Source organism: Buteo buteo, chromosome 26 (genome assembly GCF_964188355.1).
Source record: "Buteo buteo chromosome 26, bButBut1.hap1.1, whole genome shotgun sequence".
Classification (NCBI taxonomy): Eukaryota; Metazoa; Chordata; class Aves; order Accipitriformes; family Accipitridae; genus Buteo; species Buteo buteo.
This window is the reverse complement of record NC_134196.1, coordinates 3,435,659-3,460,905: the sequence shown is the minus strand read 5'-3', so window position 1 is coordinate 3,460,905 and position 25,247 is coordinate 3,435,659. Positions and strand designations below refer to the sequence as shown.

Genomic DNA, 25,247 nt, shown 5'->3' with positions numbered 1-25,247 from the left:
CTGCAGGACTCTCTCTGTATGTTACCAGGGATCAAAGGGTGTAGCCAATGAGATTAAGGACACTGTAGAAAGCTAATCAACTTCTTTGCATCAGTCTGAACTAAAGAAGATGAAAGGTTCAAAGTATTTCTAAATGATTTAACAAAGCTAATGAATTACACATTGTTCGCATGCATTTGGATTTTAGTGGCATTATGTTTTGCACCAGGAGGTGTTGGTTTGTTAGGATTCCAGCCAGAAAGGCACTCAAGTCTCTGTAAAGTATCTCTTAAAATGCCATTTATTGGAGTTAACACTCCAATAGTTATAAAGAAAAAGAGGATAGTGTAAATAATCTTATGTCCCTACAGATGCTGAGAACTCCAAGTTGTGCAGTATTGAACGTGCTTCCAATAGGGGAATAGCACAACACGCAGATCCTGGCTGTGGAAAGATTGCCTCATTTTGGTCTTTTGAGCTGTTAGAGGATTTTCTTAAAAGAAAACAATTCTATTCGTCATTTCTACTGTCAAACAAAAAGCATATTCGCATACAAACTTCTTGCTGCACTTTTACAGAAAGGACAGGTGGTGGAATCACTGGTACTGAGAAGAAGCTGCCAGCAGGCTCTTGTGTTACAGCTGGCTGGTGACACCGAGCCTGTGGGTAAAGGATGCGCGCAGCACAACGCAGGCCCGACGGCCACGCTGTATGGGCGGTACGGCACAGCACTGTGCCTGTGCATTAACTCCTCCATGTACAACCGTCTTCTAGTTAGGATCACTATATGTCAGGAGTCATTATGATTCCAAAGTTTGATTATTTTAGCTACTCTGTGAAGTGATTTGCTATACAAGCATTGTGCATTACATTTTAAACAAACTGGAAAAGATTTTGCTTATCGGGAAGAGAATAGGTAATGCACTATGTTGTTCAGCTTCCCTGGAGGGAAAATCAGGTTGGGTCTTAGAGAAAAAAAAAAAAATCTTGCAAATCTGCTTTCTATATTTCTTTCTTAGGTAAGGTAGAACGCCAGATAACTGAAGCAGGCAATAACAGGTCATCTCGAGCTGTTGAAACCCTGTTGGAAGCTATAAAACTCAGCCAGCAACATGATCAAAAACTTGAGTAAGAAACTAGCTATATAACTTCCAGAAGAGTTTTAATCACACATGAATATAGTGTTTTGACAGTTTTCTGAGATTTGGTGTGGGACTTCTATTACGAAGTATCTTTTATGTTTTGGAGAGTTTTCTTCTGTTGCAGTGTAGAAGAGCTGCTGTATATTTACTCCCTTACTTAAAACAAATGCTGAGAACATTATTTAAAAGCATGTTTTAGAGTATAGAGTATAGAAAGTTACAGATTTCTCTTTTATTTCCAAATTTGTACCCTCTCTGTCAACACCAGGAACAGAGCTATCAATTAAACTGGGGTTTTACTCATATTTCAGAAGATGAGCTGTGGTCTGCCCCCTTCCAGATAATTGAAATCCAGCTTGAAAAGGTTAGCAGCCAGAAACAGTCAGAAGAAAGAGGCAGAAGGAGTATAGGAAATGTGTTTGTAACAGATATCAGGACAGTGACTTTGGCATTAGTTATCAGCATAGAAGATGCCTGAAGAGCTGAGCCAAGCCAGCCAATAAATTCTGTCAAGCAGCTCTGATCCATTGGACTTTAGTTTTTTTTAGTTTCTTGACCAGTCTTAATGAATAATGTGCCACGTCTGGTTACAGACAGTGTAAAGGCAGCAATTTACCTTGCTTGTTTGGGTATTCTGTTACTTAAGTTAATGAACCAGAACTCTGAACATGGAAGCAGCAGCATAGTAATAAACCTCTACAGGCAGTCAGCATGATGGAAGATAGTACAGAAATGGACTGTTGTGATGTTTTGCAAGTTTAATTTGCTACACTCTTATTTAATTTACTACCCTCTTTCTAAAAGAATGTACAGCAACATTGATGGACCTTGGCTTTCTTATTTTAGAGAACTAAACATCCCAATCACCTTTATATAAGCCCGCTGATATCTATGGGATTGTTTAATTAAAGTTGTTTCTTGATGTCTCAAAACCTTTTTTTGTTAGCAAGACTAGAACGTTAACTAAATTGTCACCAACTAAGTGTAGAACTTGCCATCTTCCCACTTAGTTTGCCCTGTCTTGAACTGTACAGCACTCTGACTTTTGTATTTTGCTTTACACAAATCATACCAAAGCTGGAGTTTACTGTACTCCATAAACAGCTAACCCTGTGCACTATGACTCTGGCCAGAACAGTAACTACGTGAGCAGGAGTTTGTTGCTCTGCTTAGGAAAGCTAATTCATAGGTGAGACCTGGAGAGCTCTACAGAGCCAGGAGGAACCTGCGTAAAAAGACTGTTCTAAACCGACAGGGAATAGAAACGCTGGAGAAGTTCTCCAGATACAGTGATTTTTAGCCGGTTGAGGGAAGTAATTCTGCCCCTCTACTCCGCTCTGGTGAGACCCCACCTGCAGTACTGCGTTCTGCTCTGGGGTCCTCAGCACAGGAGAGACAGGGACCTGTTGGAGCGGGTCCGGAGGAGGGACACGAAAATATTCCGAGAGATGGAGCACCTCTCCTGTGAGGACAGGCTGAGAGAGTTGGGGTTGTTCAGCCTGGAGGAGAGAAGGCTCCGGGGAGACCTTGTAGCAGCCTTTCAACACTTAAAGGCGGCTTATAAGAAAGATGGGGACAGACTTTTTAATAGGGCTTGTAGCGATAGGACAAGGGGTAATGGTTTTAAAGTAAAAGAGGGTAGATTCAGACTAGATATAAGGAAGAAATCTTTTTACTACAAATCTACAATTTGTAGATGCCCTAACCCTGGAAACATTCAAGGTCAGGCTGGAGAGGGCTCTGAGCAACCTGATCGAGTTGAAGATGTCCCTGCCCATGGCAGGGGGGTTGGACTAGATGACCTTTAAAGGTCCCTTCCAACCCAAACCATTCTATGATTTTTGCCTGGTTTATAATACTACTATACTACTGTAAAAATAACTGAAAGGAGAAGGAAGTATAGGAGGAGAATGGGAATTGGTGAGCATAGTCTGTCTGAAGATGTAGAGTGTTCTGGTACAGAATTCAGAACTGAGAAGGTTCCTCAGCTGAGCCCAATGAAGAAACAAGAGACCGTTTTCGTCACTGTGGGTACTTACGCTGATTCTTGGAAGAGTTTGACTGAAGACTCATACCCAAATTCAGCCAGCCATGTTTCAGGGAAACCAGGACAATGAATGCCTTAACTTGAGAAAGGAAGAGGAACCCATACAGGTTCTGTACAGAAGGATCACTTCCCTTACAGAATTACAGTTTTCTTACTAGACATTTGCAATTTATTTATGGAATAATGCAAATTGCATTTGACATACTCTTAAATCAATGTGTTATTTCTTACACATGTCATAGGGATGTTTTAGACATAGTAAGACTTTAAAACAGGATCACATGGCTTTCGGAAAGAAGGTACACTTTAAGTAGACGATGGGGGCTGGATGAATGATTTATTTGGTGAGGCTGTCTGTCTAGTCTTACGCAGGAGTCGGATTGTGTCATTGTAATGCTTACTTTGATAGTAACATTGATTGATCTGTGTGTTGTTTCTTACAGGTTAATAAGAAGATCATACCTTGAAATAGCACTATTATATTTGCGTTTTGCCACAAATAATGAGGATGTGTCACAGCCAGATAAGATGGTGCCTTCCAAATCAAACGTATGTTTTCTATCTTTTGGGTAGTGGCCTCTTCAAAGCAGGGAATATATTTCTGTTAGAACATTGTGCACCTTGCCAGACTATTCCTTACAGTGCCTTATAAATCATACTGATAGTGAAAATCCTACTAGAAAAATCACACAAAGAAATCATAGAGTACAGCAGTAGAATTTTATCTTGTTTGATGTTATTTCTCATGTTTATTGCATTGAATGATAACATTTAAAATATTTTTCTGTATAAAATAGGAAGAAACAGAAGCAACAGTGTTTTCATTTCAGATTATGTACTAATTAATTTGTACCTTGCAAAGAAAACATAACATTCAATCCTGTTTTTTAAGTGCTAATATTTATACTTTAACAAATTTCAATTTTTCAGTAGAAATATGAGTGACAGCATGAGAAATATAAAAGGCTTTAACCACGTTAAAGTGGCTAAAAGCCATAGATTCAAAATATAATGTGTAACATAAGAGAAAGGAGGTAATTAAGATTCCAGAAAATGGACAATTATAGCAAAACTGTATACAATAGTGACCATAGTATGAACTGATCTGAGAAAATTTTTACAGGAGCAGCCAATTATTATGGTCTGGATAATTTTTTTCAATTTTAGCAATTAATCCATGAATTTACAATCAATGCTGATTTTTACAACTTGCAAATAAAACAATAATTGTGTAAGTAGGAGGACTTTTTTCTATATTTAAAATACATTTCACCATACTATATTTGGGATCCTAATTATGAACTGGTGTATAATTTTAGAACTCTTCTGGAGAGCTCTCTTCTCCTGAGGAGGCTCTGAAATCAGAAGGCTACAAAGTACAGTCCTGGATTGCAGTAAGAGCAGCTACACAGGTTGGTCCAATATTCTGAAGAAGTAATTTTGGTTTTTTTTTAATTTCATCTTATGCTACTTACACGTGCAAACAAGACAATGCAAACAAGACAAGAATTAAGGTTTCCTGAAATTTCTAGCATGGGTCTCATTTGAGGAAATGAGAATTACACTGTCTGAGTAGTGCATTTAATCTCTCTTGGACAGATCTGACTCTGTTTACCTCAACTTTGATTCAGTGCAAATAAAACAGCACACTGCCTGATACGTGTGCGCATGTATTTGACATGTGGGTAGACATCAGTGGCATCCAGGCGAGGATATCTGATTTGAAATCACTATGTAGTAATTAAGCTGTCAGCAGTAATGATTTATTTAAGTATAGTATGTACCATATGTCAGAGAGAAATAGAATATTTTCCTGACTAAAAAATATGGTATGTTGAGTAATTAATTTTTTGTCATCATCTTGGTAATCTCAGATTTTAAAATCTATGTAAATATTGTAGTGAACTGGTTCTGAATAAAATAAATATTATTTTTAGGTCAGTGAAGCTGTGCTTGCTTCTCAGCTATTAATTGGAATGAAGAGTGTTAAAGAACACAGCATGAAGGACGCAGTGCAACAGAAAATCCCAGAATTTGCTTCCATGGATCTTTTTGCTTCGTACAGAGATTTCTTATCTGGTATTCCTTTGTGCCTAGTAATATTAGAACATTAAATAACTAATAAACTATATATGCCATGTAATCTAGTAACACATTTAATACCTAATTTTGATTTATGAAAAATTACAAGTCAAATTTGCAAAGTAAAAGCAAAATCCTCATCCTGCATAGCAGCACAAAATATTGAGTAATGGGTCTTCAAATATCAGCCTGTGCATGCGTTCAACAGGTTAAGAAAAATTGCATTGTTTGCATACTGTGGCTCAGAAAGACAGAGTGCACATACTGCCATACTTTTAGAAAAACAGATGGACCTTTGTCACAGGACTTCCCCAGACTGCTAGAATTAAGTCTTGGCCCCCCTATCAGTCATCACTGCTTTTTTTTCCAACACTGATTTAGAACAGATTTTTTCCCCTAGGCATATTAGCTTTCCCTTGGAGATTTTCAGTTTTAATTTTGATTTTGCAAAGACATGTTGGTGTTGAATAGCTTGTCTCTCCCTGCCGCCGCCCCCCCCCCAACCCCAAACAAACACCGAAACCAACAAACCCAGTCTCTTGCAGTCATCTGCCTGGATACTTTATCTAAAAGTCAAAGTCAGTATAATAACAAAATTTTCACTGTCTTCCCAGTCCAATGGATTATCATTTAGAGATGCTTCCATTAGCTTGATAGAACTTTGCCTTTCCCTGGTTTATTTCCAACTTCTGTGTTTATTTTACAGCTAATGGAGTTGATGAAATGGAAGTTTTTGATTTAAAAAAAAAACCCAAACAATGAAACTAGGAATTCTGGGATAATGGTTGCCAGATGTTATATGAACACTAAGGCAAAAGATCTATATTTATTTTTAAGCTGGGAACCATTAATTTAGTGACAAAATTTCAGTTCAGTGGCTTAATTTCAATCATCCCAAGTGACTGACAAAGATTGAATTGCTCTGCCTGCGAGTTGCTGGCAAAGCTGAGCAACGTCTGCTTACTGTACAGTGTTTAAACATATGTGTTTTGATTGGTTTATGAAAACAAGTGTTGTATGCTAAGACTTTCCATCAATCTGATTGTTTTGTACTAGCTCCATTTGCTTATAATTACAGATCATTTCTTCTTTTAGCAAATCCAGCAGGTGTTTCTCCTGATAGTTCTGTTAAGCAATATAAAGAAGAATAGAAACTGTAGAAAAGCAATAGTAGGCCAAAATATATAAAAGTAAATTGAAATGGAAATGATCAGCACAACATGCTAAATATTTTCTGTAAAACCATTAGTGAAACACATTGTTTAAGTTTCATCTATAAACAATGTGGCCATTTAAACTAAATTCTTTTTTTACAATTGACAGTGAAATATCAGGAATAATGGAGACGTTCAGATTTTGTAGAAGAACACATAATTATTTTCTGGAAGTTTACTATTAGGAATTACTGTAACATAATGTTTGTTCAATTTGGAATGAGAAGCAGAGCAGAAGGATTGTGTGGGCTTTTGAGAGCGCCATGTACAGTGAAAAAAATATTGAATATAAACAGTGATATAAAGATAACTACTGATTTTTTTTTTCCTCTTTTTGTATAAGTATAACTCTTAGGCAGCACCAAAAAAAAAGATGTTTTTAGTTCATAGTCAAGAACACATTTAATTGATAATGTGCTTAATATCTAAAAGGGACTGGATTGAAGCTAACAATAAACATTTCAGAGTACCTAACTCTTCTGAGTTCAGGTCTATATGACTGGGAAGTTCAACAGCTGTAGTTATGACTGATGACTCCTAGTATTGTTTCCACTTAGTAAATATCTGCTATTGAACAATGTATAGAAATAATGGCTTTATATTTAAATTCAGAGGGAGAGCGAGAGCACCTTGCTCTCTACCCCTTTTAGCTTCTTGCAAGGACCAGTCAGATTCCTGGCCATGATCTGAGAAATATATTCTTTAGTAGTTCAACTAATATTAAAGCAGAATAGAAAGAATTTTCCTCTTATGAAAAACATAATCAGGTTCACAAGTCAGATTTTTTTAGTTACAGATTAGTCAATTCCAACACAATGGAGAAATAGCTTTTGAATTGCAACCATTCACTTAATGTGTGTTGTTGAACTGTTATTGGATTTGCAGATGGATACAATGCTGCCTCTGAAAGTCCCAAAGCATCTTCTACTGAAAACAAACAAATCATACAAGACGAGCAGAGCCAAAGTGAAAGAACAGAAAGTCTTGCCACCAAGGCCAGCCAGAAGAAAGCGACAATAACATGGGTTCACTTAATTCGCTACCACAGTTATTTAAAAAGACTTCATAACACAAACCTCCTATTTGGTATGAATAATTTCTTCCTTCTAGAAAACTGCCATAGGTGAGATATTGTTCTTGGGGGCCAACAGTGTCAGATTCAAAGGCCATCATCTGACAAAGTCTCTTTTTGAGTTTCTTTAAAGTGCATAAATGTGAAAAGATCTTCGCTGAAATCAAGATTTATGTCAGTTTACAAGTGTTGCAAGTGAGGATGTTATTACCTTTTTTTGTAATTATTCATAAGCCTTCATGATACCGGGAAAAGCATCCCTCAAAATTTAATTGCTATTACTATATCTGAAGCATTTTTAAAAAATTCCTAGTCTATATTTATTTTAGTTCTAGGTACATCAGACTTAAGTCATGTCAGAAATAAATCTGTTCAGTCTGGGGTCCTGTTTGCGAGAACTGAGTGTAGTGTGAATGGGAAGGCTGAGCATTATTGAATGTGTTTTGACTAAAACCCCAGATGTAATGTGCGTACTTGGTTTACTTAACTGTAAACAAACGACAGTAATAGATAGCACCTTTCAAAGAGAGTAAGAATCCATTGATTTCAGGGCCCTAATACTACACATCTACTTCTGAAGGCCAGCTGCTGCATATACAAGTGACGACCTGATAGGTGAGAACAGAACTAGGTTGTACATAGAGGTGCTGCCTGGAGAGAAACCTAGCAACTCTGAAAAGAGCAATTTTGGAGAGGGTTGGGGTTTTTTGCTTGCAGCACCAAATGAAAGGGAAGTATTCTACCTCACCACAGAACTATAAGGACAGTAAGGTATCTACAAGTAGGTCTCAAAATGTGTATGTATATCTCAGCTGTAATTACCAGTGATGGAGCGTAGGGAGCGACTCGGCTGATCAGCCAGTAGCTGTCTAAATTAGGGTCTTAACAGCTCTTAGAGCTTCTTTTGACCATATTGAATAAATATGCATTTATTCTAGAGGGTGTTTAGACATCTAGTGAACATACGGATGCTTATGCATCTAAACTTAAGTACCTAAACCTCAAAACTGCACCTTCCGTTTTGTGCTACTTTATAATGTCTAGACAGAGCTTGTTTCATTATCAGACCTCCAGTACAAAATTGCATTACAAATAGCATAACCTAGTAATAGTTAAGGACAATCAGTATAATTGTTGGAAATGCATTTATTCAATATTGAATCGATTTACGTATTTTACTATATTTTCAAAATTTATTAATGTTGAGTAGCTGTAGAAACTTTACTTTTTAATGGCAAATGATGAGGTAATAGAACTCTCTTTTCAAAGCTTCCCCTAACTCAGGACCTGGATCATTTTCTGCAAGAGATGGACACCTTAGTTCTGTTTTTGACACAGGGATTGTTCTACGCATAGCAGAAATGCATTCCTTTCTTAAAAAATATTTGTTTGAATATTCAATGTGTTGTCCTGAGAATTTCCCGGAAGAGCTACATGATGTAGAATTGCCACTTGGTAGGCCAGCTGATTCTTCAAAGGTACTTATTTTCTTTCTGATGTTTCAAAAATATGTATTATACTTGCATTTCGCTCAGATTCTTGCTAGTTCCAATGGTGATATTTCTGAGAGCACTATAGAAGAATGAAATTCATTATGCAGAGGATCCATGCAAAACCAAAATTCTGTGCAAGCAGTGAAGGACACAGTTAACGAACACAAATATCCTGGTGTTATTCACTCCTGCAAAAATTATCTCTATTCCTTGCCCAGTGTATTTAAACCCTAGAAGATTAAGCAGAATGATATTTAAGAAGACTTTATTATTAGTTAAGTTGGCTGTGCTATTTGGTAGGAGTGAGGCTTTTAATCTTGTAGATCTCCATGTTTCATACCAAAAATGTCCTGGTGTTTGCTTTGTAATTTGTATGTAAAAGCCTCTATATTGTTGATTTGGTCTATAATAAAAACATGATTTAAAAAAAATATGATTAAGATTTTCTCAAAATTTGTTGAAGGCCTTGTGTGCCAATTTTTTTTACTGATTTTCAGCTGGCTAGAAAAATCAATCTTTTCAGATCTCTGGCTTGCGAACAGCCTATTTGAGCTTTCAAATGTAGGCAGCTCAGACTATCTTACTCAGAGAAATCTTGAATTGGAATTCTGGAGCCTACGCTGACCATGGCATATGTATTGAATATCGAATGGTAGAAGTCTTTGAAGATTCGATGTAAAAATAATGGTCTTCAAAGTTTCTCCATCCCACTTCTCACATTAATAATTATCCTAACACTAAAAAATTAAAATGACAGGGTTACTCTCTGTGGTTTATTTTTGACTTATTATGTTCAGTATTGGATGGAGACAGGGGAGCCTGGAGGATTGGGAACTTGTTATCTTATAAAAATGAATTAAAATACTTTTGTGAAAGTGGCTTTTCTAGAGTTGGTGAACTTTCTGCAGTGTTGGACAGCATATCATTACTCATTTCCCAACAAAGAGCTGACTGTGCCACTGAATAAATTGTAAATATATGGTATGTGACATTTATAACAGCCATCATATATCAAAAATTATTTTACTCTGTCTGCTCTTTTTTTGACATAATTAGTATTACACTGTCCTAGAATAATAAGCTTCAGAGCTTACTGTCATGTTCGTGACAGGTGCAAGCTGCATAATCATGTGTTAGCTTCACTGTTGTAGACAGCTAACAAGCATAAAGCTCTTACTTCTTTTTAATTCTAAGCTTCATTGATTTTTATCACAACATTTTTGGAAGCTTTAACTATTCAGAATGCTGTGTAAGTTCTTTTAAAAACGTTACTGTAATTTGATACTGGGATTTTTAACAGTACAAATAGGTAAAATTTTTGAAAGAATGATTTTTATGTACAAGGTTGTTTTGCTTACAGGTGTCTTTGTAATTCTATTTTTGACTCTTGAAGTTTTTTTCAGCTCTGCTGAATAAAGAATCCAAATTACATTAAGAAGGCTGTAATTAAAACTGTGTGCCCCTTTTACATTTTCCATGCTTGTTTTTTACTCCACTCCATGATAGTATGTAGGACTGGAAACACTTAACTAAGACAGTTTGTCGTTTTCAGGCTTTTGAGAAAGTTGAATAGATAATTATTTATCTATGTAATTCAGCAACCCTCCAGTTTGACAAGAGTAGTTGTAATATACTTCCTCAAAAAGATTCAATATTATGTAAATAACAAAAGATGCAGTTCAGTGAAAAAGAAAACACACCATATGTTTTAGAAAGAAATACGTGTTGTAAAATGGACTTTTAAGAGCTCTAGTTCAGGGCCATGGCATAAATTACGTTGTTCCCACCTCCATGTATGTGTTTTCTCGTAATTTTGTTCACACTCCACGCCAGCAGGATAGTGGGTGATTCATTGCCAAACTACAGAGCCTGAATGTAAACGATCCTCGTAGCAGGCGAGTGACGCGTGCCGTGGGTTACGGCCACTGTTATCACCGCCTCTGGGGCAGGGATCATCCCCAGTTAACTGTCCCACGCCATACTGAAGGCACACCCGTATGCTGAAATGCATGACTTCATCTTTATCTTCAGTTCTACTACATTTTGATGCGGGATGGGAACTGGCTTTACGAAGTAAGATTATGTCACTGTGAAAAAATCTTCTGCTCACCTGCATTTATTGCCCTGTATCCATCATGAGCTGTAAAATTCTCCAGGTTTTTTTCAGCAACGAACATTCAAAATTAAAAAAGAACTAACTCCCCAGGCAGCTGTTTTCAGTGTCCACATTTTGGAGACACTAACAACCTTTTCAAATAGCTTTAGCATTCCCCCCAAATGTCACTGGTTGGCCTCCTCTGTTCTTTGCAGATCTGCGTAACACTTTGAAAAGTAGAAGAAATGGTATGGTGCTGTTCAGCCTTTAAATCAAATATTTTACAACTTTAGAAAAAGCTTTTATTCATGAATGAATGTTCCTTCACAATATTCCTCCATTACTTCTCTGGTAAATGACAGCCAAACAGTAACTATTTGATGAATAGCCTGCTAATGTTCCATATATATTTTAGTAAATATGACATATGACAAATCCTCACAAATTAAGTGACTGAATTTTCAGTATGTATCACCCTTTGTTAGTTACACAGCTAATGAAAAAACAAATAGGTAAACATAAATAAAGCATTAGTCTGACATTGTTTACTATTCTAATTATCAATATGTATAGCTGGCAAATTACTTTTTCAGCACTAAATTTGGTATGGTCAGCAAGTCAGATAATATCTTTTAAGAAAAAAAGTAACGCCATAAGGAAGATAAGTCAAAGGTAACAATTATTGTCACTGTAGGTGTCTCTAAGTCAGCCCAGAGGTCCTTTGTGTTACCTTCAGAAATGTCTCATCCTGTGAACTTTGAAAAGCCTTAACTTGGTAAAATGGACACCTTTTAAAACTACCCATTTATCTAAATAAGCATATATTTGTGCAGGAGTGAAAGTCATACAGATTCTAGTAGACACTAGATTATAACAGATTTTGCATATTACACTAGAAAAAATACAAAATTTTCTTCTGTGTTTCAGATGTCTCTTGAAATTACTGGAATTACATCAAAGATGTCACATGTGAGAACAGCTTCTCCGGTGTCTGTCACTGCAGAAGCAAACCGTCAGACGGAGAGTAGGGCAGCAAACGCTTCAAATAAGGAAATTAATATTCAGTGGTACATGCCTTCTCTGGCAAAGCCATCAAACGATACAGAGACTAAGGTATAACTACACCAAAGCAGTTCCTTAGGTATTGGAACAAATTAGGTCTTATTTCCATTGCATATTTGTGCTATGGCTGATTAGCTTTTTAATTGAATTATACATATGCTGATTGGCAAGCTGGACAGCAGGGAGCTGTATATTTACTGTGCTGCAAACCTGCTATGCAGGACCAACAGAATGCCCCGACAGTTTTTTGGTGGCAGGCCAAAGAAATACTTTGTTCACCATATTGAGCTTCCAGGCCATGTTGTATTCACGCCTGTTGCAGGTCCTTGATGTCTTTAAGACCTCCGCTCTGTTAGGTTTGCTCAGAGCTGACCAATACATTCAAACAATACTGTTTGGTGGGAGGCTGTTGGAAAAGCAGATACATGTATACAGGGAAAATGGGATTTTGTAAACTTCATTTCCCTAAGAAATCAGATGAAATATGAAAGATGACAGAGATTGGAGAGTTGCAGGAAAGCAAGAGACTAGGACATGGAATTTGTTTTATTTTTAAACAAGGGAACAGCAGGTTTGTAGGTAAAAGTTCTGCTACTGCACTAGCAATCCATGATCTCCAAACTTTTTGGCATAGCAGATCAGTGTCAAAATTTCGACTAGTCCCTTTTCATCTCTATTAGTGAGCTGATAGAAGCCCTGTGAAGTTAGTGCAAATAATGTACTTTTGAGTACAGTTTTGCAGGTTACTTTAGCATGACTTTACAGATCATTAGAGATCCAGAGACAACTCTTGAAAACAACTACTATGTGAATACCATATTGTTGACATTTTCCATGTAGTCAAAATATTCAGCTAGCGCTAGGAAGCACATTTTCAATGATAATAGCAAATTATTTCAGTGAAAGATGAGAATATTCTATTTCATTTTCTTGTGCTTTTACATTGATACAGCTTTATTAGATGGGTGAGTTATCTGCACTTCATGCTTTTAAACCTAGTATGAGGACAGCCAATTTAGCAAATTTATAGCAAATTTAACTAATTATATATAGAAAATATAACTAATTGCATAGGGCCTTTGGAAATTCAGTAAAAGCTCCCTGTTCAGCCTACCTGAAGTTGGAACTTTGGACATGAGCGTAAGTGGGATTGATTGACCAGGATCAGGACAACACTAGGATTTTGATGGTGACTCTATAGGGTATAATTAATTTTCAAACCCATGTAAATTATATCCATAATTAAATTGCTTTAAAACCTATAAAAACTGAGTATAGTACAAATTCATGTGACCACACTCCCCCCTTTTTTGAGAGTCGGTTATTTAAGTCTTCATCAGTGCACTGTATTTGATAGTTGTTATAATCTAGTATCACTGAAATAGCTCAGGTCTACTATAGCATACTGCATTAGAGCTTACCCATTCCATCTCTTTCACAGGTTTTGCTGCTTTATGCTTATAATACAAAGCCTGTCAAGATTAGCAATGTCAAGATTTTCAGTTCAATGTCTATGTTTTCAGGCCACTTGTGGATTCCGTTGGCTAGGTAAATAATCATTGACTTTATGCTGTTATTTCATGCTATATTAAAGATCAGTCAACCATTTAGGATGAGAGAAAATAAAGTACAAAATATCAAAGAACTGTAAATCTTTAAAAGTATTCTTTTTTGCTTTTCAGAAATTTTTCACTATAAAAACTGTAAGATGTTGTACACAGCATTAAACCCATCCAAACATATGCCTTTTCAGTACATTAGCATTTTAGTTTTGATTCTTAAAGAACTGAGTAACACACGCTGACTATATTACACTGGCATAGCAATGCAAGAAAACGCTAGGAAATCTAAGCAGCAGTCCCAGCAGTTCTTCCCATTCTCTCACTGGATCAGCTGCTGTCTCCATCCCATATTACAACTCTGACCATGCAAGAATTTTTCTCAGTTGTAGCCCCAGACTCAGCCCTTCATTTTACATCCTGTGGTGTTTTTCATCACTTCTTCCTTGTCATTCATCTAGTCTCAAGATTTTTTGAACTGCTGAGCAGGTGGAGGGGAAGGAATAACGGGCCAAAAAGAGTTGCAGCCCCTGCCACCCTTGTCCTGGTTGGATGAGAAAATCTTTTCTTAGAGAGGCATGCTTAAAATACTTCTTACCATTTTTAGTGCAAGAAGCAAATGCATTCCATATTTTCACTTTCTTTAATGGAAAACATCTTTTGTAAAATTATGAGATCAGGCTTGAAAAAGAAAAGGTAGAACTTAATCAATATGTAATAAAAGCTAGGTCAGTTTAATTATGTCCTGGGAACAACAAAAATTGTTGTTTTATAAGAGCAATAATGAAAAAAATCTTGTCTTCTTGCAGAGTTATTTCTTTACAGAAGAAACTTTCTAATCTGAAGCAGCAAGTTGAAATGTTGATGCAAAGTTCTAAAAGCTTGTCTTCAGCTTCAGAACCTACAAGTTTTCTTGAAGAAAGTGAAACTGTGAAAAAAATTCCTTCAACAAAAACCAAAATTAATGTTGCAAAAGTGCATCTTGATGAAAAAACAGAAGTAAGTGAGAACAGTTCTGCTCTTAAATATGTCTGATGATTTAAGATGTCTGTTTTGGGTAAATAAATGACGTAACTTGGAAGGCAGACATAAAAAAATCAAACTTCCCTCACCCCTTTCATGAAATGTTGAAATATTTTCACTTTTCATTTAATATTTAACTGTTTCTTTGCCTTATATATTGCTTGTCACTTTACAAAAATATCAGGCATCTTCAGCCTTCCACTTGAAAAATAAAGGCTACACCTTGAGGTACATAGATCTGAAAATTGATGCCTAATTTATAGTAATCTACATCTGAAAATGCTTGGTAGAGTGCTAAATTAGCATGGTGATCAACCCAAAAGTGCTTTTTAAAAATCAGTTACACATCTTCAATGCAAAATGGGCAGTGATGGTTTCTGAAACAAGAACCTTCTAATAACATTATTGAGAGAGGACTAAAACTGGCAGTGAATTTATTTTCATTTTCTCTACGCCACCTTCCTCTTGTCTTTCTATTAGCAAGGCTGAATATGGTCCACAACCAAATAACTCCCCCCACACACGCACACAAAAGAGGTAATTTCAGAATTTTCCGTGTGGTCTGTTTGAGATAATGTCATTGGAATAGAATGTTGCCACAGCATAACTGCTGCTTGATAAATGCCAAGGCAAAATAGACGTTTATTTTCATAGTGGGAGACATTTATCATGTGACAGGATTCTCTTTATATCTATTATATAAAATGATTAATGATGTAGAGCCTGTCATTTTGTCTGATGGATGCTGTGAAATAGTGACAATTGTGCACTGTGCCATTATTACGAGGCTGTATTTTGACCAGCTTGGAGAACAAATGATGTTTTGGCCAATCACAGTGTTTTCAGGAGGGTAGACAGAGCTGTCCTTTAGTGGGTGGTTCTGATTACCTGAAGGGTTTTGCTCAAACTTTCATTAATATATGTCAGTAATTGGAAAAACAATGTTTAGAATACTAACAAGATTAACGTGCTATGCATTATACATGTATAAATATCATCTTGTCAAGAGTGTTTGTTTATAATGTCTTCAGTAAACATGTAGCAAAAGTGTGCTCACTCACTGGATTTAATACCTGAGCCAGGGGCAATTTTGCCTCAGTAGAAACTGCAAGGTTTGGGCTCTTGTGTTTGTACAGCAAACACAACTATTTGTGCTGCAGAAAATTTATATTCATCAGCTGAGGTTTATTTTGCTGTGAATTCAATTAGAATAACCTCAAACTTGATTGTTCTGAAAAATTTTGTAAAGCTAAGCCATCTATTAGCTTATCAGAGGGGATTGATAGTACAGCATTGGTTTTTTCTTGTTTTATACCATTAGGAAATGGCTAAAAGGTGTTTATCTGAAGTCAAAGCACTGCTGTCTGTTGTTCCAGCTCTGTCCTTGCCATTAACTGAGGTATGCTGTCCTCATTAATAGTAAAAATCTCTTTTCTAAAAGAAAACAATTGTTCAGTTAAACTGAAACATGGATTATACCACTAGGTATCTTCCCATTTTTTTCCTCATACATCGTTGGGCTTTCTGTTTGGGTTTTATTTTTTTCATCTTTACAAATAAAACACAAATGTGCATGATTACAAACTGCGAATATCTTCACTGTTCATTAGAATCACCTTTTTATACATACAAAAGTGTTTTAAAAATGAACCTCACTCACAATGGGTTCATCTCGGTTATCTGCCATTCTCTGGTCGTTGTTTACACAGACTCCAGTGAATTTCCACGGTGCAATCGCCAAATGCAATTTCCTTCCATCCCTGTGTTTTTACGGTTATTCAGGCTTTCCTTCTATTTTCTTTAGCTTTCTCTGCCTTGCCCATGACATGTCCTGAGAGATAGCATGCCATTTTTTTGTCCATGCTGTTGTGTTCAACTTGTTACCCAGTTGTAGCCAGTATCCCAGAGGAGTGGATGGGAACCGGCCCATAGCAGGCAGCAGTACTCTTCAGGGTTCTCGGCCACCCTAGCGGGATCCGGACAGGACCACAGCTGCCAGGGCTCAAGGAACTCCAAGGAAGATTTTGGAATCCACCGTAACGTATAACTCCCCCTCATTAATTCTCAAGTATCTTGCCTGTAATTGTTGACAATGAAATAATGGATAATGGCATCCACTGGACTCTTCTTTTCCAGTCAGGTAGCTCTTCCTACCAGAACAGAATCCCGAGTTTTATCTGGAACAGTTTGGCTAGTGGCCTGTTCTAGAAGAGGTTATCTGTAATGCTGTCCTGTACGTCCTGCAGTCTGGTACCCAGCAGTACATACTTCCCTTTTATACATCTTGCACCATTCTTGCCACCCCCTGTTATCCATCCTGAAGGTCTCTCTCATACGATTCCCAGACCTTCATATCACCCAATCTGGCTTTATCAATGCATCAGAATACATACACGTTCATTCTGCAAATCCCTACTTTTCACAGTCCCACTGAAATATCTACCATGGTAGAGAGATTTGACAGATACCTTGGAAAAGGTACAGCCGAGCTTTCACAGAATCACGTGGACCTCCTGGACCTGTTTTATATTCTCATGAATTCCTCTTCACTTTGCCTGCTTCTTTTTGTGGGTCTATGATGAAAGTGAGGGAGCAGATTTAGGGTGTCCTTCCAGTAAGAAAATGATGTTAACCGCTCTGTTTTGTTCTGTCTAAATGCCATAACAAGCTAAAATATTTTAACAGGTGGAACAATGGGCTTTTCATCACAAAGTTTCAGGTAGAGACTTCAAACTAAGATCCTGTTAGATATGGCAGATTTGGTTGAGCAAGTGAAGCTTAATCCTTCAAGACGCTGAGTATCTTCATTCTTCTCTGAAGCCAACAGAACTTTGTAGTGTCCAGCACTTCATTACGTATTGCATATTTCTAAGTAGTATTTCCAAACTTTCAAATAAGTTGTACGTGTGCATTACCCAGTCTCCTTGTCTAGAGGTGGAAAGCTCCGAGTGGGAGTACGTATACCACAGGGTAGTACATTCCCTTTGTTTTCAAGCATGCAGGAGAAAGCAGCAGATACATTGCTTATGTGTAGTGTTACATAATTTTTCCCCACCACACGCTTTTTTGTTGCTCGTCTTCTTGTAAATTAATTGGACAAAGTCAGTTCGTATTTGTGGTATTTATTTTCTTATTCTCTGAGCTGTCACACTTTTAACTCCTATCATGTTTCCAGCTTATCTCCTTTGATTCTCTTTTTTTCTGTTCATGTGTCTTTACAGTGCTTTTGATTCAGCACTGAATTATATTTCTAAGTGGAAAAAGTGCATTTTTATTGAATTATTCATTTAAAATTATTTGACTGTTCCTGTTTTAAGAATAAAAATTGATCAGCTGCCTTGTTTTTAAAGCTCTTCAATGAATAGCTATGTTCTTGAGGGACATAATAAAGCATAGTTTTGGGGAGTTCCAATCTTAAACGTTAAAAGTAAATTTATAAATAAAATAATTGCATTAAAAATTAACCTCCCTAGATAGCCTGTTCCAAGCTTCTCTTCCCTTAGTTAGTTTTTCTTAATCTCTAAGGCAGCTAAATAGTTCTTTTCCATGTCCAATGGACATACAGACCAGTTCATCATTGCCCTCAGTTTCACCTTTTAGTTAGTTCAATTCTTTCAACTTCTCATCTTAGGAAAAGCTTTCCAAGTGACTAATCGTTCCTGCTGCTCTTCTCTGATATCTTCATTTTACCTACAGATGATCAGGGTAAACTTTGTGAGCAAGACTGTTCACAGAGATCTCCTCCCCTTTATGCTGTTTTACTAGTTTCCTGCAAGAGATGTCATTAACCACAAATTTATATTGAAGCAATGAGTATTTCTAAATTTTTCATTGGTTGTAGGTCAGGAATCTGGCTTTAATATGGAGCTATTTGTATATATGTACTTTTTGGTACCTGTAAGCTTAATAAAGTTTATTTGGGGTTTTTTTTCCTGTTTTGTTTTTTTTTTTTCCAGATCCCGTTTGATGTTACTTTGCAATCAATAGCAAGTTTGGAAGATATGTTTGATCCTGCCAATGGGTGTATAATAACTGAAGAAAGTCTCTTCAATTGGATCATTTCTCTGTTTCACTAAATACTATTTTTGCAATAACTTAATCAGTTGCTGAGTGCTATAGATTTAGACTTAAGTTCTGGTGTTAATCAAACAACCTCATTAATCACACCAGGATTTGGCTCCTAATGTGTTTTATAATTTTCATTTTTAACTTATTTCTAATTATTAAAAAATTAATAGTTTTTAAAATGAAAATACACTTTTAGGAATTAAATGTATTAAAAGTAGTTTCTTAAGAGGATTAAAATTTTGATTTATTCAATCATCTATAATTAAGTGAGTTTGTTGGGGGTTTTCTAGCTTTTCAATAATTTCTTGTTGTTTAGAAAAGCTGAATAAGCTTGTAACCTTCTAGCATCCACTAATAGATACATTTTTTTCCCTGAAGTTTTATTCTCATCAGCAATTTTTTAATTGCTTTTGCAGTTATCAAAAGTTGGTTTTATTTCTGAGGTTGAGAAATTTTTTTGGCCTAAAATCATCACTGAGTTTGTTCTTTTACACTTTTATTTGGAAACTAGCATATCAGACTTTTCTATCTTTTGTTAAAGAAAAACACATTACGGTTTGTTGAGGGTGAAAACGATCATTTGGATGTCTCCACAATTTCAAAGCATTTTTCTGGGGGTGGGGCGGGAAGCCATTTTAAAAAATAAAATGGTTCTATATGGAACATTTTTGGACATCATTCTAAAATGCTAACAAAACCTCTATTTACGTTGTTAATGCTGTAAATATTAAAGTGCTGAAGAAACCTGATGAGTCCTAACAACAGCCACCTAAGGCAATATGCTTGTCCAGTGTTAGAGATGGGGAATTTAACACGAAAAAGCGCGTGAGTTCACAAGGCTGCACGAGAGAGTTTCTTTTATGGAAGGGGAGAGAGAGAGGGAGGTAAAAGGTTCAGCATAATGAGCATCTCAAATGTGATCAGTAACAGGAAGAAATAGGGTGAGGTTTTCTGCTGTTTTTCTTTATTCCTATAAAAGAAAGAAGACTGGATGTATTTGTGTGGCTTTTTAAAAGTTGTGCTATTTTTTATTTTGTGTAGCCTTTTCTGGAATGCTGTCGATTAGCAGGAAAATTAGAAGGATTATGATACAATGATAAAAAGAAAGTAAAAACTGAATAATTGATAGGGAAGATATTTTTGCAAGATACTTTTAAAACTGAGTTAGAATGGTTATTTAACTCAACGGCCTAACAGCAAGTTTGGAGGAGATATTCCTTAGCATTATTCTTTCAATTAAAAGAATTTATTGTTCTGCAATTCTTCAAAAAGTGGGAAACATAAAAATTGACATTAGTCATTTTTCTTTTACAAGGAACAAGTAGAAAATTGCAGCTTTTTTCGGAAAAGCTATCCAGACTTTCCTTGTGCTTTGTAAAAAGTATAAACCCTTTTCTTTTTCGGGTCACCTTGAGGATTATCATAGGACTTTTGTGCAGCTTAATTAATACTTGTAAAACACTCTATAGCATCAGGTGAAAATGGAAGTAAAGTTCTGTTACAGACGAGGTGTTTCTTCAGTGCTGCCAGTCTGGACCTTGTTATAATTCCTATACTTGAAAGAGAAATATTAAATAAAATCCTTTACATATGCATTTAAAATATGTTGCACTTTCTAAGATATTTTTGTTGAAACAAAAATATTATCCTACCATCTCCTTTAACACAGCACAGTAAGATAATAACGTTGAAATGTTGACCTCACTGTATCCATAGCAGCAGATTTTACACTCATAAACACGGGATTAAGTATTCAATGCAGGTTTTAGAAGAAAACATTGGAGAAAACATTATTCTTTTAGCATATAATTAAACTCCTTAGTTAAAATCTGCTTGTAAGGAAGGAAGCTCATATCTAAACGTCTCTAATTGCACAGAAAAGAAGTATAAAGCTAATTGCAAAGTAAATTGCTTCTTTTATCCATTGTAGTAGTTTGGGTGGGTTTTTCCTTAGCGATGCATGCAGACTAAAGCTTTCAATACGTGAGACTAGAATAAACGTGTCAGCACCATGCTCAGTTAAATTTGTATAGAATACTTGTCTGTGTCACCATCTCCAAAATAAAAAAGGAGGAGGGGAAAAGCACTTTCTTTGATTTCACAGTCTGAAGTGTAAGGGGAGGGCCCTCCTGCTATGTGAAGGTCTGCTCTGTGATCTGCCCCGCACAACACTGCCGAAGGGCTACTTACCGCCTCCACAGCTTTGAACCGCTGGCATGTTTACCAATTCTTTTCAAATTTTAGCTGAACTATTTCCCCATTCCACATCTGTGAAAGGAATGGGTAGTGTTTCCCTATCTGATGGGTTGTGGGATGGGGCAAGGAAAGAGAGCGAGCGCGCGCCATGAGGACAAATTGAAAGGATTCTGAAATGAATGACATTTTATCTTCAGTGCATCCCCTGGGTGAGGGACAAGAAGGATCCTGCACGGGCTAAAGAGCAGTAAAAAAGGGTGGTTTGTTTGGTTGGTTTTTTAAATTCCTTTGGTATTGTCTGTTCTGTGAACTGAATGAAGTAAGCGTCCTGAGAACAAAATCAGCTTCTGGTCCTGTAATTAATAACTGCATCATCAAGAATGTGCTAGGGCTCAAACTGAAATTGAACAGGGATCTTAACATTGGCAGGTCTGAATGGGTTTTAGAATACTTCATTTTTAAAATACTGTTTCAATATAGTTTTAAGTTGTATTGCTGCCTTGATAGAGAGTTGTATATTCAAGGCATTCACCGGATTTGTCTCATGCCTACAAATATATAGCAACCTGAAATTATTTCTGGTTAAATTAATTTTATGATGTGGAAATCAGTAATTTCACACAGATTTATTCAACTGTATGTGATTGGTTTTTAAATTCCACTACAGCTCCAACTCACGCTCATTTTGTTGGCCTAAGTATTTATCCAGTTTTTGGATGACATCAATCTAACAAAATAGTCCTAGTAATTAGCCTCACTATGCCTCAGTTTCTTTATCTGAAGATAACAGTAACCCCCTCATCAGTGAGGGATTTGAAGTTTTCTGCATCAACATTTGGAAAATATTTTCAGATCCTTGAATGAAAGAGGCAGGGAATTTAGGTTATTATTCAGTTGAGACACAATGTAAAGAGGATAGTCATTTGTTTCCAAATCCATTTTCAGTGAAATCCAAGAAGAAAGATTTTTAAAAAGAATAATGATGGAACTAGAATTAATTGTTGGAATTACAGGCTAATATGCTGAACTAATTAAGCCAGCAAAGAGTTCCATTTATGTTTGCCAAAGATTTTATTTGAGTTAAAGATACTGAGTACATCATCAAATGAGAGAAGTGAAAATATGAAGCATAGGTTAATCTTTAAAATAGAGTGGGTGAAAGGGTCCAGAGGCAAGTGCTGAAGTCAAATATTTACCACTGCAATTTAATTTTCCACTGTGAAACCCCAGAGATAATTAGAATTATTCTCATTTATCTCCCATGTCAGCATGATTTAGGATTCCACTTAACGTGCAAAGAAAAAAAAAGTACGTGTTGAAGCGAATTACACCAAAAAAATCTCCGTGTCACACAGTGGAAAACCAGAATACACTACATAAGAAATCATCACAAGGTGACGGATCCGGCTCTATAGTCTATCTGGGCTGTTCTCAGGACAGCTCTGTGGAGGGTGAACCTCTGTAAGGAGCCCCAGTTCACCTTCAGGGCTGGTTTCGCTCCTGGCCAGACACCCAGAACTGAACATTTCGGCAGCCACCAAAAAATAACAATGTCCTAGGCAAAGTTCCTGGATCCTCAGCAGTCGTGTGTTCTCCTCGCTGAGGCCTGGGGGGGTCGGCATAGGAGCCTCTGCGGTGGGTTCTCCACCTGGGAGAACTGGAAGTGCCTGACGGCTCTCAGGGCTGCTCTGCAACGCGGGAGCAGAGTGAGGTCCGTGCTTCACGCTTCGCACCTTGCTTGGTGGATACTGGCATCGTATAGCTAGAACATGGCAGAGCTAGAGGTAAACATCAAGATTCCGTTTATCCTATAAAATTACTGTATACATTTTATTATCATACAACATGTAGTGTATTAATTAGCGCTGTTACATTCTTACGATTCCACTACCAAGTGGAATAATACCAACTATTTCAAAACTGATTTAAAGAACAATTATCACTGTGAAGAAATGTAGGCTGTTTTTTCCCCAGCATCCTGACTGGGCTTATCCCCCAGTAACTCTGCGGCTCATCCTTCAGAACCTCGTGACACTGGTGCTACACTGAAAACCTTTTTTATGGGCAAAGAGGAAATCAATGTAAGTTTAAAGCCACAAATTTATTAGTAGAATTGAAATCTTAGCCTAATCCAAGAATCACTATTAATCCAGGTCTAATTATTATGGGAAAAGAAAGAATACTTCTATGCAGAAAAAGTTTAAATGATAATAATAGTAATACAGTTAAAATTATTATATAAACTGTTACTATTTTTACCCTTCTTCACCTGTGTAATGCTCACACTTCTGCTGCTCCCCTGGGTCTGAAGGTCAGTGGTTTCAGGCTTGTGTGTGTGTGTGTGAGGAGCTGCTAGGGCAAGTCATCACATCTGGAGTCACGGGCCAGGAAGAATATGAAGAAGAGAAGGAAATCCGTGAAGAGGATTTCCCTTCCACCTCCAAGGCAGTTTCCCTCCAAACCAGATCTGTCTGTCTCAGGTGTGAGGGAACTTTCTCGGGGAGTCTCTTTCACAGCCTTGCACAGTTGCTTGGAAAGCCCTGCCTTGTGCAGGCGGCCTTCCTCCTTTTCAGCGGCAGCACCGCTCTAAGAATTGGGCTAAGACTAAGACGAAGAACTGCTTTAAGAATTGGGCTTCTTGCTGCAGTCCTTTCCCCAAAGGTGATACAACCAAGATGTCCCAGTGGTTTCTTATAAATACCAAGAAACACGGCACAGTCACTGGCATAAAAAAACACCAATAAAGGTCCTAGCAGCAGGAAAAACTGATTTAATTGAGGAGGTGTCACAGAACGAAGCAAAAAAATGCTGGTCGTGTTTACTTAAAAACCTGAAAATTTTGAATTGCTCAGCTTCAAGGCTTGAGGGCTTGGAAGGCAGGTACTCGCCTTCCTGTCTGTAAACACAGTTACGCTCCACAGTGAGGAGATAAAGAAAAAAGCCAGAGGATGTTGCTACGGGAAAGAAAAAGCTTTTGATTTTATGTACTGAAGATAGAACAGAGTATTGGCCTTAGAAGTGACACATCATGATTGGTTTAAAAGCAGTTTAGGACAATAAAGTGGAATGAGGGATAGAAGACTTGTAGGAATGCTGTAGATCCCTTAAGACTCAGGTATCTGAGAAGACAGGTGATAAATGATATGAAACATGACTAGTGATTGGTTAATGAGGATGAATAGATGCAATAAAGACATGATCCTCATTGCTGTCAGGAAATAATAATGGCATTTTGTGTAACAGTGACGTGAGTTTCTTTCCCGATTCCAAGTTCACTTATACAGACTAGTAATGAAATGAACCTGGAGAATCCAAACTCCATCTGCAAAGGAAAGTGAAGGGGGCATTTCAGACCTACCGATTCTGAGGCTACATAGGGTAAAGACTCATTTGAAACCAGGTCTCTTCTGAAACACTTAGTTTTGCTACAGTTTTCACATCAAATATCCCTTTAAAGACAATCTTTTACTAAATAATTTTCTACTTAGGTTTAGAAAGCAGAGGTGGTGAAAATACATACTACCTTTGAGGAAGTGCTAGCTTTTGTTTCACCAGATGAAAATTAAAAAAAACCCCTTTTTCTATGATATTCAGCATGACCCAAAGAACAGCTCTATTCCAAGCCAGGACAGGGATGCAACAATTCTGTGTGACTTGACGTTACTGGAAGTAAGCCCAAAGGGTGTAACGGGGTGTGTTACAAGTGGGTATGTTGTTAACACAAAGTCTGTAATTAAAAACGGACTTGAGCTGACAGCTACAGCTCAGGGGCTTGCTTCTCAGTCCGGGATGTGTTTATCGCTACTCTTTATTATGATCTGTCCCCAGGCCGTCCCAGTGAAGAACAAGGACTGGCCCGGCTGTGCTGGGTGCTCTTTCCTCAGTACTGAAAACACAGCCCTTCCTCCAAACTCACCATTTAAAACGCGGCAGGTCCCGGACCCGGCGCCCCTCAAAACCAACCTATGGCGGGGAGCACGATCGATTCCTTAACCCGTGGCTGGCGCCAGCTTCTCCCCGCCGGTTTCCAGGCGGTGCTGTGGGGCCGGTTCCGTCCCCCCCCCCTGACACGACCCCCTCTCCCCAAGCGGGCGGCACACGCTGACCAGCCAGACCTCCAGATCCGGCACTACGGGCCCCCTCAGACACCCACACTCGGTCCAGACCCTCAGCCGGGCCCTCCCGGGCAAAGGCAAAGCCTCCGCCGCGGTGTTC

At 37.4% G+C, this 25,247-nt stretch overlaps 1 protein-coding gene across 5 annotated transcripts in view; it reads left to right on the top strand.

Moving 5' to 3' along the window:
- Window positions 1-20,438, top strand: part of CFAP54 (cilia and flagella associated protein 54) — a 110,505-nt gene extending 90,067 nt beyond the window's left edge. For 3 of the 5 annotated variants that reach the window (XM_075057854.1, XM_075057853.1, XM_075057852.1), the window contains 11 exons: window positions 999-1,107; window positions 3,612-3,717; window positions 4,488-4,580; window positions 5,106-5,247; window positions 7,350-7,550; window positions 8,806-9,014; window positions 12,052-12,237; window positions 13,628-13,734; window positions 14,555-14,744; window positions 16,090-16,167; window positions 18,725-20,438. In XM_075057854.1, the coding sequence (XP_074913955.1) occupies window positions 999-1,107; window positions 3,612-3,717; window positions 4,488-4,580; window positions 5,106-5,247; window positions 7,350-7,550; window positions 8,806-9,014; window positions 12,052-12,237; window positions 13,628-13,734; window positions 14,555-14,744; window positions 16,090-16,167; window positions 18,725-18,844 (1,541 nt within the window). In that variant the 3' untranslated portion in view covers window positions 18,845-20,438. Of the gene's footprint in view, window positions 1-998; window positions 1,108-3,611; window positions 3,718-4,487; window positions 4,581-5,105; window positions 5,248-7,349; window positions 7,551-8,805; window positions 9,015-12,051; window positions 12,238-13,627; window positions 13,735-14,554; window positions 14,745-16,089; window positions 16,168-18,724 lie in introns of those variants that run through there. The other 2 variants (XM_075057851.1, XR_012654448.1) reach the window with 2 other exon arrangements.
- The last annotated feature ends 4,809 nt before the right edge of the window (window positions 20,439-25,247 follow it).